The sequence below is a fragment of the Trypanosoma conorhini genome (genome assembly GCF_003719485.1).
Source record: "Trypanosoma conorhini strain 025E chromosome Unknown Tco_14.4_contig_00523, whole genome shotgun sequence".
NCBI classification, from domain to species: Eukaryota; Euglenozoa; class Kinetoplastea; order Trypanosomatida; family Trypanosomatidae; genus Trypanosoma; species Trypanosoma conorhini.
The window spans coordinates 1-13,458 of NW_021704615.1; the positions used below are offsets into that span (position 1 = coordinate 1).

Sequence of the window (13,458 nt, forward strand, 5' to 3'; positions counted from 1 at the left end):
TGGCAATTAAGGAGGCATATCTCCCCCTCCTGGGGATTCAGGCTCCCGCAAAAGAAAAGACGCAGCAGCAGGCACGGACGGAAAAACGGACGCCCTCGCCAAACAAAGAGAAGTTCCACAGAAAAAAAATAGTAATAATAAAAGTAATAATAAGCAGGACCCAATCTTTAGCACGTTCCTTTTTTTTTTCTTACTTTGCATGCTTGACTTTTTTCCGTTGTTTCTTCGTAGGCACGTGGGGGAGGGGGGGGGTACGGAGAAATCCGGCGGTTAGCACAAGACAAGACATACGTGGCTGGCGTTTCAGCCCATATGGTTTGCGCGGGGGCGTGGAAGAGGGTGCATGCGTGCATCCATACCGCAAACAAACAAACAAAACAAAAACAAAGGCACACGAATAGGAGTTGCGCCCTCTCCGCTTGTGCAACCGCGAGAGCAGCTGTTTGCAGTCGTTCTTCGACCAGTTGATGGCACACCCCGCGTGGGTTTTAGTGCAGTGTGTCGGTTTGATACAAAATACGCGGCAGCGAGAGGCGTAAATCGCAGGGACGCTCTCGCCCTCCCGCGTTTGTGTCCTTCGCCTCCATCGGTGACGGTGGGGCCCCGTGGAAGAGACTCGCGCTGAGGCAGCGCGGGACACTTCGCCCCCCTCCCACCCACCCCAAAGTCCACACGCCGGCCCTGCACGGCAAAGAAGTTGTGTTTTCCCCCGCCCGTCGCTGTGTACCCCGCCTCGCGCCCACGCCACTGCTCCGCCCGAACGCGGAAGACAACCGCGGCGGCGACAAACCCCCCGCGCCACCGTGTATATTATACACAACCGCCAACGCACCACGAAGCACGCTGCCCGTCACGTTGTATCCACGAGCGGCGGGGAGCCGTGCCCTCCCCGGCGCGACAGGCGGTTAACCCCCAGCTCCGCCGCCCGCTAGAGAATCGCGCTTGGCGTGCGCCCTCGCCTTTGCTTGAACGTTGCCTCCAGCCGCCGTCATCCCCGAGGAAGTCCCCACGCACTCCACGCCTGCGCAACAACGTGGAACCGCTTCTTCTTTTTGTCCTTGTTTTTCAGTGTGTTGAGTCTAACGCCAAGGCGGGGGGCGAACGGCGAGCCCCCGCCTCATCCGGTTGGCGCGAACTGCAGCTCACGGCACGGGCCGACGGACGGCCCTCCTCCAGCGCGGCGCACCGGGCCTCCCCAGGCGCGACCCCGGCAGCCATCGGCCGAGCCGCGGCACCTCACGCACCGCCACAGTCGGAGCCGCGCCGCTCCTCCACATCGCCTCGTCGAACGCGCAGCGGTGTGCTGCGGCCGCAGGCGCGCGGCTGGGCGAAACTGCCGCCCGTCTGCTCCCGCGCAGGCATCGTCTGCGGGAGGCGAAGAAGCAACGGAAAGGCGTGGGGGCGCTTGTGCGGCGGACGCCCGTCGGCTTCCACTTTCCCTGGCGGGCGCAACAGAAAAAAAAAGGAGGGGGGGGAGATGAATGCAAGAGAGACTTCCCGGCAACCCAAAAGGGGGCGTTTTTGCCCTCGCCGGCAAGACGCACCGCAGACAGGCACGACGTTTTCTCACTCTCGCCCGCTCCGCACTGCGGCTGTTGAAGAGCAGAAGGTGGCTGAAGACAAACAGGAAAACAAAAACAAAACAAAGAACGATGGCAGCATTTGTCCCAAAGGCGGCAAGCGCGGTCTCTCGGTAAGCCCAGAAAGGAGACAGCAGGGACTAATATAGCATTATTACATAAACCAATTTAACGGGACTGTTCGGAGCATTACTTTGACTGCCACAAACGCACACACACACAAAAAAAAAGAGAATCTCGCGCCACCCCACATTATAAAACACGGAGGAAATCAAAAGCATTAGAAATTCATTATGCAACCTCCACTGGGCGCGGGAATAATTAGGGGAGGGGGGCAGCCTTGCAGGCCCATCGCGCAGCTACACCCCAACCCCCCGCTTACAGAGGCGCCGCGGCCACGACGGCGACGAGGAGAATATAAAAAAGGACGAAAAACATAAGCGGCCAAAGCTGCGTGGCCCTCACCGCGGCGTCCGGCCTGCCCGGCGTGACAAAGCTGCTGCCGTCAGGGGCAATGGTGCACACCGCGCTGTACTCCGGGCACCAGATCCTGCCGCCGTCCTTGAATGCGGGGGACGCGGGCGCAATGAATCCGCCCGCGCGGCAGTCGTGCCACGTGTTGTTGCCGAGGTACCGCACCCACACCTTCCCCTTGTCGCACATTACCTGCGCACACACCCCGCCAACGTCCTGCTCCTGCTCCACGCGGCTGCCGTTCCCCGCTGTCACGGTGAGGGACTCCGCATCCAGGCACCACGAGTAAATGCCCGTGCGCCCGCCAGGGAGAAACTCAACATTCCTGTCGGCGCAAAAGCTCCGAAGGCCGCCCTCCGCCGTTCCCTCGTGCAAAAACGATGCAACGAAAGAGCAGCCCGATCCTCCGTTCCCCGAGCAGTCGCTCGTGGCTACGCTGGTGCACCTCCCCACGAAATTGCGGTCAGAAGTGCAGCGCAGGCTCTGATCGGCGACATCGCAAAACATGTTCGAGTAGCCGGCAATGCTCTCGGGTGCACTTTTGCCTTCCAGCAAGCCGCAACCCGAGCCGTTCCCCCAACTCATCGGCTCGGCCATTTCCCAGCGCACCTTGTAAAACGGCATATCTGCGAAGACGGCCATCGTAAGTGCGGTGTAGAGGCCTCCGCCCTCGCCCAAGAACTCACTCATCAGCTCGTCCTTCGCGCTGCGCCACGTCCAGTGTGACTGCGGTGCCCCACCCGCGGTCGTCTGCAGCTCCATACCATCAAGACGGCTGCAGCTGTAGTGTGCCTGGACCTGCTTCTTTGTTTCCGCGGTGGTCACCACGGCGCGTCCCCCGCCAGGGAGAGTCGTGTCGTTCGACACCATCCGCAGCCCCGCCATCTGTTGGTAGTTGAAGCCAAGAGCGTGCGCAACCTCGTGCGCAACGATCCGCACGGCCAGACGCGCCAAAAGGCAGTCGGGAACGGCAATGTGCAGGCCTCCAACGAACGGACGACCCCCCTCCGTGGCGCATGCAAGAGCCCAGGAGACAGAGGACGGCCCGGCACCCACGTACAGCACCAAGTCGGCATCCGCAATTCCGGGAGAGTAGTGCTCCACAGGGACGCTGAACTCACTACAAAGCATTCCAGCATTAAACGGAGGCACCATCAGCACCCTGCGCACACGTCTGACGAGAAGACGACTCGAGTGCAGCCCAATAGCCCCGGGAATAATATTATTCGTCATGGCAAACAGTATATTCCGTGTCATCAAATGCTCCTTAAGACATACACCTGTGCCGCCCAAGAAATCCGGCCGTACATCATCCACGGCACTGCAGTGCTTCTCTGGGTCCTCCAGGTCCCTCGTAGACGCCAGAACACGAATCGGCCTCCACTCACCGTCCGCCTCGGGCGTTGCGACGGTGTACGCCTGCGTCGCGCCCTGCCCCTTCCGCGGCACCTCACGTACCACCGCAGCCGGCGGCGAACCGCACTTCCGCACCACCTCATCGAACACGCAACGGCGTGCGGCGGCGAGGCACCCACCGGCGCAACACATCATCGCGAGGAGGAGGAGCAGCAGCGGCGGCAGCGCGGCACGGAGCGGACGGCGCATAGCTTTAGAAAGGTGTGTTTATTCTTTGGGCTCGAGCAACAATCGTAGCAGCACCACAGTCCTTCACTGTAGAAAAAAATATATATAAGAGGACAAAAAATTTTTTTTAAAAGACTAGCCACGAAAAAAAAAAAACAAATGCGAGTCACACCAAAAAAAAACATGCCGCAAGAGAACAGTGATGAAACACAGTCATTAAAGAAACAACCAGCACCACACCAGTCGCCGCGCACTTGCCAAGGACAAACATGAACGGGTGCAACCGCAGGCACGGCACGTACTTCCCGGCAAGTGGGATAAGCGTCCCCACAAGCGAGGCCGCGAGCACGACGAAGATGGCCATCACATGCAGCCCCGCCGAGTACGCCCCATGGCCGCCACCACACCCGCCATGGCTGTGCCCATGGTGGTGGTGATGGTGGTCGTGGTCGTGGTCGTGGTCGTCCGGCTCGGGGGCTTCGCATTTCTGCGCCTTCATCTTCCCCTGCAGCGAGGCGAAATTGGCAAGGAGTGCGCTGCACGTTTCGTTGCCACTCATTTCTGCCGGCAGTTAAAAGGCCAAAAAAACAAAAACAACTCTGGCTGGGAGAGTGAGCGTGTGAACTTTGCGCGGTAACGTCTTCCTCGGGTGCCGCGGCGGCGGAGCAGCGCAGCAGAGACAAAAGAGGAGAACGGGGAGGGAGAGAGGGAGGCAGAGTGCGTGCAAGGCGCCCCGCTGCGCGGCGGCGGCGGCGGCGGGGGACGGAAAAGGCAACGCCACGGCCCGGGCGGACGCTCCCGGCTCAGGCTCCTCCCCGCCAACACACACTCGTTTGCAGGGAAAACAAGTTTACCAAGCAGCCATTGCGGGAAACAAGCGAATAGTAAATAACAATAATGATTTTTAAAAAAAAAGAAGTACGATCCACTACAGCGGCGCGAAGGCGTCCTGTCGCCCCCGCAGGCGTCACGGCGAGACACGCGTGCCAGCAACGCACTCTCCCCCACAGTGCCCCCTCCGTGCGCCTCCCCCCTCCTTGGCGGGGAGGGGCAGTCCGGGCGCCCGCCTCTCATTCTCTCTCTCGCTGCGCGCTGCGGCGCGGAGGCTGCAGCCATCGGCCAGTTCTGTCGGCCGCCTGGCAGCGCACAACCCCGCGCACCTCGTCCCTCCCCCACAGCACCTGAGGGAGCGCACCGCACGTGCAACTCGGCACTCGGTGCAGGCGCGAACCCGACGAAACACACGCACGCACACACTTCCCTCGACGCACACCCCCATACCTACATGTTCAAGACGCGTAGATCCCACAACGCCTGCACACGGCTTACACACACACACACACCAAATTATATTATGTTTTATCGTACCACGCCCTGTCCCGCGGGGCCGCCCCCGGCTGCTCCTCCTCTGCCCCCCCCCCTACAACCACTTCCCGATCCCCGCCATAATCCCGGCGCCTGCCCACAGTGCCACGAACATCGCCAGCCGCTTCCAACCGCGATGCGCCATACCCGCAGCCGCGTGCTTCCGCAGGTCCGCCGGGAAGTCGCTCAGCATGAGGACAAAGCCCAGGTACATCAGGATGCCGCCACACAACGAATCAAAGATCGCCTGCAGCACCACAAACGTCGTCCCGGTCACCGCCACCTTCGACCCCACGACGGCGCCCACGCCCACTGCGGTGCCCACTGGGGCAGAGATGGAGAAGATCAGCGCAAGCAGCAGCTCCAGCGACATGCGCATGGACGCGTCCGCCAGACGTGAGCCCAGCGCAAGCCCCTCGAACATCTGGTGGAACACCAGCGCCACGAGGAGTGCCTTCGTGCCCGCGTCGTTCGTGATGCCAACCGTCAGCCCAATGAACACACTGTGCAGCGTCACACCGAACTCCATGAACAGGGCCGAGAGAAGCCGATGGGTCGCCCCGCCCGACACGGGAACGACCACATGGCTGTGATGGTGGGCGTCGCCAGTAACGTCGGCGGCACCGTCGGCACGCTCCTCGCCCTCCGTCACGCCCCTCTTTTCCCCGCCCTCTCCAAGTGGGGAAGACGGGGCCTCGCTGCTCACAAACATATCCACCAACTGCGTCTCAAGCGCGTGCATCAGTATGGCCGCAATCATCGCGAAAAGGAACGCGTACGCGTCGTACGACTGCTTCCATGAGTCTGGAACGCACTCTTCCCCAAACGCATGGGCAGCGTGGTTAATCATGTGGATCATTGCCACGGCCAGCACCACACCAGTCGCCGCGCACTTGCCAAGGACAAACATGAACGGGTGCAACCGCAGGCACGGCACGTACTTCCCGGCAAGTGGGATAAGCGTCCCCACAAGCGAGGCCGCGAGCACGACGAAGATGGCCATCACATGCAGCCCCGCCGAGTACGGCCCCTTTTCACCGCTGCAGCCGCCATGGTGGTGGCGGTCGACGTGTCCCGTCGCCCTCGCCGCCGTGCGCTCCGTGGTGTGCATGGCCGTTGCAGGCGAACATGTTCATTCTCCCGAGTGGAGCAGCACAAGTCCCAGCACGAGGAAAATAAGAGGAACAAAAATCAATAAGACGAAGGGGACCGGGTGCTGCGCGATGCGGTGTCCCAGAAGGCGTGTAGGAAACTCTTAGCCCAATACGCCCACCCGCCCCGGTTTGCGTCGCGTCTGCTGTGGGTGCCTCCAACCATGCTCCTGAAGGACACGGCCGCGCGTACTGCTCGGGGATTGTGCGTGTGCGTTGAAAAGTAGAGGTAAGGAGAGGGAACAACTCAGCCGAGCGGCAGCAGTGACACATATGCATGCAGATGCGTGTGTCAAACGTGGAGTTTGCACCGCTTCCCGCGCCAATGGCAACCTGCCGTGCGGTGAGGTCCCCTCAAACGGCGCAGTCCAGAGCGTGAGCGCCAAAAGAAAAAACACAAACAACCTCGCCGGGCCACTCCGCGGTGAATAAATCTTCCCAAAACAGCGCTGGCGTACCCGTGAAGACACCCGCAGATAAATAATTAATCCTGCTAGTTTTTGTTGTTGCTGTTGTTGTTGTTTTGGCTCCGCGCCATGCATGCACCTCTCCTCCTCTCTCTCTCTCTCTATCTCTCTCTCTCTCGTTTCTCTTTCGTCCTCTCACGTTTCTCTCACTGCCTCCGTCCGCCTCCCTTTTCCGGGCCTGCGTTTCACTCATTCCGCCAAGAATGCCTTGATGTTGATGGTCTTAATGGGCAGGTCCTTGGCCGACGCCATGGTGCCTTGATTATACATCGACTTTACGCGGTTCACCAGCACCTTGCGGTTGGACCAGAATGTGTCCTGCTGCTTGCGAAATTGCATGTAGCGCGTCTCCTCCTCCGCCTCCTTCATGCGTTTTGTCATGCCCACCAAACTACGATTCACGTTGATCCAGCGGCTGCGGTAGTCCCGCACCGCCTTGCTCTCCTCAAAGTCAACAAAAAAAAGGGCTCCTCGTAGTTGGTGCGCGGCCGCTGCCGCTCCCCAAAGGGCCACTCCACGTTGGCCAGCCGACACTGGTACTTCACCGCGTGCAGCGTCCAGTAGTTGCTGTACCAGCGCCCCACAATGCCCTCGGACTGCGCCCGAATGCGCTGGGGCGGGCGCGGCACATCTGCCACCTCAAACCACTCCGGCACCATCGCAAGCGCCAACCGCAGCGCCTCCGGGGAGTACTTTTGGCGCATGATGGAGCGCCCTCCCTTCGCGTGGGCGCCCATGCGGCTCACCTCGTACCACGTCTTCTCACGGTAAGTCGCGCGGTGCGTGTTGCGCCTGCCGTTCCACCACATCATGTTCTGGATGTTCAGCATGGAGGGGACGTACTTGACGGGCGTCGTCTCTGGGGCGATTCCGACCCCCGGCGAGGCCGCAAGCAAACTACTCGTACGCCGCAGCATCGCCCGTCTCCGTGCCGCTCAGCAGTGGGGCCAAAGCTGCAAGAATAAAAACTACTACCGCCGCGGCGCGGCCTCCGTGGGTGGGCGGCGGTGTAGCGGGGGCAAACGGGAAGTGCAGGGGGCGGGGGCGGGAAGAGGGACGCCCCACTTCGTATCGCGGTGGTGTGTGGCGGGCGTGCGCCTCCTCCGCTGCGGGAATTCTACGTGAAGCACCCACGAGGACACACAGAAAGAATAAGGAAGAAGAAAGAAGGGAAAACGTGCACTGAGAGAAAGAGAGAGCGAGAGCGAGAGCGAGAGCGAGAGCGCGCGCAACGGCGTTGGATCCCTCCACGCGAAGCCCCAGAGGGCGGGCGGCCGGCAACTCCACCCCACCACCGCCACTTGCACATGACACCCACACACACACAAACACCCGCCGTGACTCCCCCTTCTTCCGCCCCCGCTGCCCCGTCCAGTACACAAGAGGTGTGTGCGTGTGCGTCTAAAGAAAAAAATTCAGTAGGGGGAAAAAAAAAACAGCTCACACCCAATACGTTTGCCCACGACGGCGAGGGACGCCGCCCGGTTGCCGTGCAGGTGATAATACAAATACTACTACTCTCACTACCACTCTTGCCGCTGCTGCTGCTGCTGCTACTACTACTCCCAGCAAGTATCAAAATAATAATAAAACATTCCCTTCACGAGCCCATCTGATGCCTTGCTGAATTCTTTGACTTTACTACTACTCCGCTGAAGTCGTTAACGCCGCCGCAGCACCACTTAGGAGGGCGTCGCCTTCTTCGTTTTCGCTGCCGGCGCGTCGGCAGCTGCTCTAACCGCGGATGACCACAGACTCCGGAAGTCGTTCCGAGCCTCCTTCGCCGCTGCACCATGCTGCGTGTAGTCAATTTTCTCATTTCCCTTCCACTTCCAGTCGGCGTCGCCGTAGTAGGCGTTTGTGACGGGGTCGGGAATGTACGGAAACTTATGCGCGTAGAGGTGGTGTCGCACGTAAATGCTGTCCTGCACCGTCGGCTTCCGCATCTCGTCCAGGAGCACGTACTTCACTCCCCAGCCCTCCAGCAGGGCGATGGCCTCGTCCTTGTGCACGGCCGTGAGGTGGCGGCGGAAGGTTGAGTCCTGAAAGAGGTTCGTGGTGGCGATCATGCAGTCCCAGTTGTTACGCGTAAAGTTTCCCAGCTGGTCAAACTGTGACCCCTTCAGTTTGACGGTGCGAACGTCGTAGCGCTCAGAGTGAAGCGTGGGGTGACAGTACTGGGCCCTATGGTGGTGACGCTCAACAATAAACTTCGTCCCCCGCAGTCCTCCCATGGCGTTGTAGAGAAACATGCGATCGTTGTAGTGCTGGAGGTAGCTGCCAAGGTAGCGCAGCTTCTTCTTCCGCTCCTTGAGGAGCATCAGCGTCAACTCGAGCCGCTGCGGGGTGATGCGGTTGAGGACGCGCGGCAGACCGGGGTTATGCAGAACCGTCATCGTCCACTCCAACCCCCCCCCCCACACACACACAGCCAGGCCCGAGCCACTAATACTACCGCTGCAGCCAGGGACCAATATATTATGTTATATATATATATATATATAGCTATACACACACAGCTAGCAGGAGGCAAAGCGCTAGCAGCATGAGGGAAAGAGAGGGACATGCGGCAAAGGAGTGAAGGGGGAGAACATACATGCATAACTCCTCAGCGACCCTCCAAAAAAAGAAAAGAAAACAAAAAAAGGAAGAAAAAAAAAGTCCTCCACGCCGCGATGCGCAGGCAGCGCACTCCCCTGCCATGCTGCCGCCAGTCTTCTCCTTTTACTTCTACACCCGCGTCGTAAGTAATATGCAACCCAGGTTTTGTGTTCACCACTCTTTTTTTGCCTTCTTTTGGTTTTGTGGAGAGCCAACTCAACGCCGGTAGTTGCTATTCGTGAAGCGGAAAAACAACCTGTAGGTGCCTGTGCTGTCAAAGCTCGCCCTGACGCCACCGGGCCGTGGGTCCCACTGCTTTCGCACAATTTGGTACGCGACATCCGCGTACGGTGGACCCACGGAGAAAACTAAGATGCAGTAGTCATCGTTTGGACCCTTCATTGTGTTCTCAATGTGGTAAATGCGGCTCATGTCTCGCTTTGTGTCAGCCAGCGCAGGATAAAAGAGCGTAAACTCGTACCAGAGTACACTCCTCGGTGGAGGATTTGTACGTGCGTCGTAGTGCGTGCGGTTGTACTGGGTCCATGTGTAGCCCGTCTTCACCTTACAGAAGCGGTGTGGCTTTACCAGCGCCACCGGCTCCTCGACGGGTTTCGCCTTCTCCGTGAGTACTGCGTTGCCTCGTCGCTTCGCGGCTACTGACTGTGGGTGATTTTTGTAGTAGTCCACAATCTCGTCCTTGAAGAGCTCCTCGTCCTCGCCCAGGGTGTCGTTGTTCTTCTCCAACGCGGCCCGCATGTAGGACTCGTTTGGTACAAAGTCCAGTGGGACGCCAATGTCGTCGCGGTTCATGCGTTCTGCCTCCCGGAGCAGGCGTCCCTGCGCGACGGCGTCTCGCTGCGCCTGCAGCGCCTGCAGCGACGGCGTCAACGGCGGCGGTGGAACCGCAGCGGAGGTGCTAAATCGGTCCAGGCGATCGCACGCCGCCAAGACATTCAACCGGGCGTGCACCATGGAGTAGAAGGTGGCATTGATGCCGGCAGCCGCGGGGCTGTCGCTGGGGATGTTGGTCAGCGCCGTTAGGTCAGCCAGCAGCCTGCTCACGACAAATGCACGCGTGGATTCAGCATCCTGGTGACTCTCTGGCGGCGGGGCAGCAACGGCCGCCGCTTCCGCTGCCTCCTTCTTGACCTCCTCGCCCTTCGCCAGGGGGTCGGCGGGCCCCGCCAGCGTAGGATTCGTTGCCGGCTCGATCGGACGCCAGTGCCCCGCGACACGTGGGGCAGCAATAAAGTTGAGAAGCTCCATGAGGGCGTGCTCGTACTTTGGGCGCAGCGCAAAGGCGTTTACCTTGGCGCTGCTAAGCGAGAGCGCCTCAATGTACTCGAGGACGGCAACCCAGAAAAGGGCACTTCTCCAGAGGGTGGCGGCCAAGTCAACAGCGGTGTCCAAGTAGTCGTCCTCGTTGTTGACCGCGTAGTCGCCGCCGCCGGTGTTCTCGTCAAGCCACCGCCCCAACGCATCCCGAGCGTCGATGAACTCTTCAATTTGGGCAACTGTCTGCTGCATGACGTCCGCCGTGTTCTCCGCCACGAGGGACTCGACGAGAGCCGGAAGGGGCACAAAGGCATAGTGCTGCGGCTGCGAGACCCGCTCAATGGCCTCCGAGACGACGCGCTGCGCCTGGGTGAGGTAACTAGAAACCGGGAAGGCCCGTGTGTCGAGGTACCATATTGCGTACCGTATGACGAGGGCGTCAATAGGCAAAACACTGCCGCCCCGCCGCTGCCGAATCCGCTCCACCGCACGGGCTCCACTCTGCCGCAGTAGCGCCGCGTACACCTCAACCGCCTCATCCTCCTCGCGGCCGCGTTTCGACATCTTGTGTGTGTGTGTGTGTACCCCCTTTAGGAAAGTGTGGGGAGGAAAAAACAAAACAAAAACAAAAAACAAAGCCACCACATGTCATTCACAGCTCGCCCTGCCCATCCGCCTCTGCCTCTCCCTATCCTTCACGGTCCCAGAGCTCTTTACTGCGGTCGTTGCTTCGTGGTTGTTTGCGTTCTCCGTCTATTTCCCGCTGAGGAGGCTGTCACCGCCCTCGTTACTGTATATGCGGTGCGTGTGTGTGAGTTCGTTGTTTCACGTGCGGGCGGAGCCGTCAACAGGGCGCGTGCGCGGTTTGGCGCGCCCCAACCCCTCCAGAACTCTCTCGGCGGTGGGCGCCGCACGTGCACCCGCGTCACCCCTTCACTTCACCGCTCCCGCCACCCTCGCTGCTCGCGGCAACGCCTGCCGCATTCCCCACACTCCCAGCCCCCAACGTTGAGCTCTATTGTTTGCCTTTGTTGTCGTCTTTTTCCATAGTTATTTGCGCGTTGCTTGCCGGCTGCCGCGACCCCGCTCGCACGAGGATGGCGTAACAACCAGGAAAGAGCACCGTCACCGGGGACCAAGAAAAAACTCCCCCTCCTCCTCATCCCTCCCACGAGGGCGGCAGCTTTACGTCGCCGTCTAAGTGCCGCGGATGCCCCGCCCCACAGGCGTCCGTTGCCGTCGTGGCGCTGCTGGAGGAGGGCGAAATCAACGACGAGAGCGGCGACAGAGCGACCAAGTTGTTTTTGGACGACGACAAGTTTGCCGCTGCGGCAGCGGGGTTGGTCGGCTGCACTGGGGCAAGCCCGGCGCGGTGGTGCCCGTCAAGCAACTCTGGCGGCTGCGCCTCGGCCTCCGAGGAAAGGACAAGCTCGCCCATCAGCGCTCGAGCTGACGCAGGGCGCATGGTGGAGAACAGCATCGAAGGCGCGAGACCGGCATCGACGCAGACAGCCTCTTTATCTGCCGAAGTGCTCTCGTGGATGTTTTGGCCGTAGAAAGGCGCGCCTGGGGAAGTAAACGAATTCGACCGCTGGACCGAGTCATCCGCTGCGCTCATTGCAGCGTAGCTGCCAATAGACACAGTCGGCGTACTTTCATTGGAGTACCCAGAAGCACAGTAGCGGTCTGCACACACTTCGTCAAACGAGGGTACAGCCTTGTGCGGCTTCGCCCGTCGTGGAACGTTCGTTGGCACACTCGGAACAGAAATCGGCTTCTTCGTCACCGTTATTTCCTTCACATTATTATGTCCACCTTGCTGCTGCCGCCGCGCCAGTTTTCTGTCGGAGGGTGTCTTGCGCCTGTGTGCCGAACCTTTTTTCTTCGCCATGGAAGCAGCAGCAGCAGCACTGCCGCCACGGCCATTTGCACCACCGTGACTGAAAAGTTTCCTGCACAGCGCTCTTAGATCATCCTGTTGAAACCTACGGTTAGAGACACATAAGTGTGCTCGTCGCTCCTCTTCGCGTCGTTGCTGTTCCTGCAGGCGGCGAATCAACTCCGCTTTTCTACCATTATCTTCCGCCGCCAGAGCGTGTTCGCCGCCGCGGGCAGCCCCATCGGCGTACACCCCACTGTACCCCGCAAGCAGTCGGCGGTGCAGCGCCAGTTTCGTCACCTCGGCGGCAATGCGTTCGGCCTCCTCTGTGGACTTGCGCTGGAGCACAGTGGCCATCAGACTGCATACACTCCACTCCTCCAGCGTGAGGCGGTGCAGCGCATCGATGCCCGTCGTGGCAAAACTTGGCTGCGCTGGGCTTTCCACCGACGCCTGCCGGGGCAACGCCGCCGCGCGCGAGCTCCGTCTGACCGCCACAGCGGCGGAAGACGACGACGAGGGAACCCGCCGCAGCAGCGGCTGGGCGTACGGCTCAAGCAGCTGCGACGGGTGCCGGGAGGTGCGCCGCCCACCCGCCGCCGTTGGCCGCCGCGGCGCCCTGCAGACTGGCGCCGCCTCCCTGCCCATCCCTCCACCGGCCCCGCTGGCAAGTACGCTACGCGTCTCCTTCGCTCCCTTTTTCCTTCGCCCGGGGAGGAAGTCTTCTCCCTGCGCCGGCACCAACTCCACGCCACGCCACCGCGGCAGTGCGGCCCGTTACGAAGGGGGGGAAACACACACACACACACACAGAAGACAAAAAAAAAAAACAGAAGGGCGCCGAAGCGGATGCATCAAAAGCGCTGACCACCGCGCAGCCCCCCTTCCCTTCAACTGAGGAAGGGACAACGAGAGGCACAGAACCGACCCAAGGAGCCGAATATTTTGTTTCGTAGCATTTATTTGAGTCTTCCTTTCCTCACAGTTCGTTTGTCTGTTTGTTTTTCCTGCTTCTTGTTTTTTTTTTCTTGCGTTTCTTGATGTTAGAAAAAGGGGAAGGGATGAACTCCCCTCGCCCG

The 13,458-nt window shown here is 60.3% G+C and overlaps 7 protein-coding genes across 7 annotated transcripts, besides 16 other annotated features; all 7 read right to left on the reverse strand.

Moving 5' to 3' along the window:
- The first annotated feature begins 121 nt into the window (after window positions 1-121).
- Window positions 122-153: a microsatellite.
- A 208-nt stretch (window positions 154-361) lies between these two features.
- Window positions 362-388: a microsatellite.
- Window positions 389-1,616: 1,228 nt separating this feature from the next.
- Window positions 1,617-1,651: a sequence feature (A-rich).
- A 307-nt stretch (window positions 1,652-1,958) lies between these two features.
- Tco025E_07098 (surface protease GP63) lies at window positions 1,959-3,659 on the reverse strand (the record flags this gene model as incomplete). Its single annotated transcript, XM_029373965.1, has 1 exon — window positions 1,959-3,659. One exon carries the CDS (start codon window positions 3,657-3,659, stop codon window positions 1,959-1,961), a length of 1,701 nt encoding a protein of 566 aa, XP_029225894.1.
- A 145-nt stretch (window positions 3,660-3,804) lies between these two features.
- Tco025E_07099 (cation transporter) lies at window positions 3,805-4,197 on the reverse strand (the record flags this gene model as incomplete). The annotated part of the gene is made up of 1 exon (XM_029373966.1): window positions 3,805-4,197. The coding sequence occupies one exon, from the start codon at window positions 4,195-4,197 to the stop codon at window positions 3,805-3,807; it is 393 nt and encodes a 130-aa protein (XP_029225895.1).
- Window positions 4,198-4,378: 181 nt separating this feature from the next.
- Window positions 4,379-4,404: a microsatellite.
- Window positions 4,405-5,058: 654 nt separating this feature from the next.
- Window positions 5,059-6,114, reverse strand: Tco025E_07100 (cation transporter; the record flags this gene model as incomplete). The annotated part of the gene is made up of 1 exon (XM_029373967.1): window positions 5,059-6,114. The coding sequence occupies one exon, from the start codon at window positions 6,112-6,114 to the stop codon at window positions 5,059-5,061; it is 1,056 nt and encodes a 351-aa protein (XP_029225896.1).
- Window positions 6,115-6,650: 536 nt separating this feature from the next.
- Window positions 6,651-6,680: a microsatellite.
- Window positions 6,681-6,700: 20 nt separating this feature from the next.
- Window positions 6,701-6,739: a microsatellite.
- Window positions 6,740-7,019: 280 nt separating this feature from the next.
- On the reverse strand, window positions 7,020-7,538 carry Tco025E_07101 (uncharacterized protein; the record flags this gene model as incomplete). The annotated part of the gene is made up of 1 exon (XM_029373968.1): window positions 7,020-7,538. One exon carries the CDS (start codon window positions 7,536-7,538, stop codon window positions 7,020-7,022), a length of 519 nt encoding a protein of 172 aa, XP_029225897.1.
- A 277-nt stretch (window positions 7,539-7,815) lies between these two features.
- Window positions 7,816-7,846: a microsatellite.
- Window positions 7,847-7,931: 85 nt separating this feature from the next.
- Window positions 7,932-7,953: a microsatellite.
- A 168-nt stretch (window positions 7,954-8,121) lies between these two features.
- Window positions 8,122-8,185: a microsatellite.
- Window positions 8,186-8,303: 118 nt separating this feature from the next.
- Window positions 8,304-9,017, reverse strand: Tco025E_07102 (uncharacterized protein; the record flags this gene model as incomplete). The annotated part of the gene is made up of 1 exon (XM_029373969.1): window positions 8,304-9,017. One exon carries the CDS (start codon window positions 9,015-9,017, stop codon window positions 8,304-8,306), a length of 714 nt encoding a protein of 237 aa, XP_029225898.1.
- A 77-nt stretch (window positions 9,018-9,094) lies between these two features.
- Window positions 9,095-9,131: a microsatellite.
- Window positions 9,132-9,242: 111 nt separating this feature from the next.
- Window positions 9,243-9,281: a sequence feature (A-rich).
- Window positions 9,282-9,438: 157 nt separating this feature from the next.
- Window positions 9,439-11,064, reverse strand: Tco025E_07103 (uncharacterized protein; the record flags this gene model as incomplete). The annotated part of the gene is made up of 1 exon (XM_029373970.1): window positions 9,439-11,064. One exon carries the CDS (start codon window positions 11,062-11,064, stop codon window positions 9,439-9,441), a length of 1,626 nt encoding a protein of 541 aa, XP_029225899.1.
- A 2-nt stretch (window positions 11,065-11,066) lies between these two features.
- Window positions 11,067-11,083: a microsatellite.
- A 26-nt stretch (window positions 11,084-11,109) lies between these two features.
- Window positions 11,110-11,137: a sequence feature (A-rich).
- A 21-nt stretch (window positions 11,138-11,158) lies between these two features.
- Window positions 11,159-11,197: a microsatellite.
- Window positions 11,198-11,659: 462 nt separating this feature from the next.
- Tco025E_07104 (uncharacterized protein) lies at window positions 11,660-13,027 on the reverse strand (the record flags this gene model as incomplete). Its single annotated transcript, XM_029373971.1, has 1 exon — window positions 11,660-13,027. One exon carries the CDS (start codon window positions 13,025-13,027, stop codon window positions 11,660-11,662), a length of 1,368 nt encoding a protein of 455 aa, XP_029225900.1.
- A 145-nt stretch (window positions 13,028-13,172) lies between these two features.
- Window positions 13,173-13,191: a microsatellite.
- Window positions 13,192-13,363: 172 nt separating this feature from the next.
- Window positions 13,364-13,418: a microsatellite.
- The last annotated feature ends 40 nt before the right edge of the window (window positions 13,419-13,458 follow it).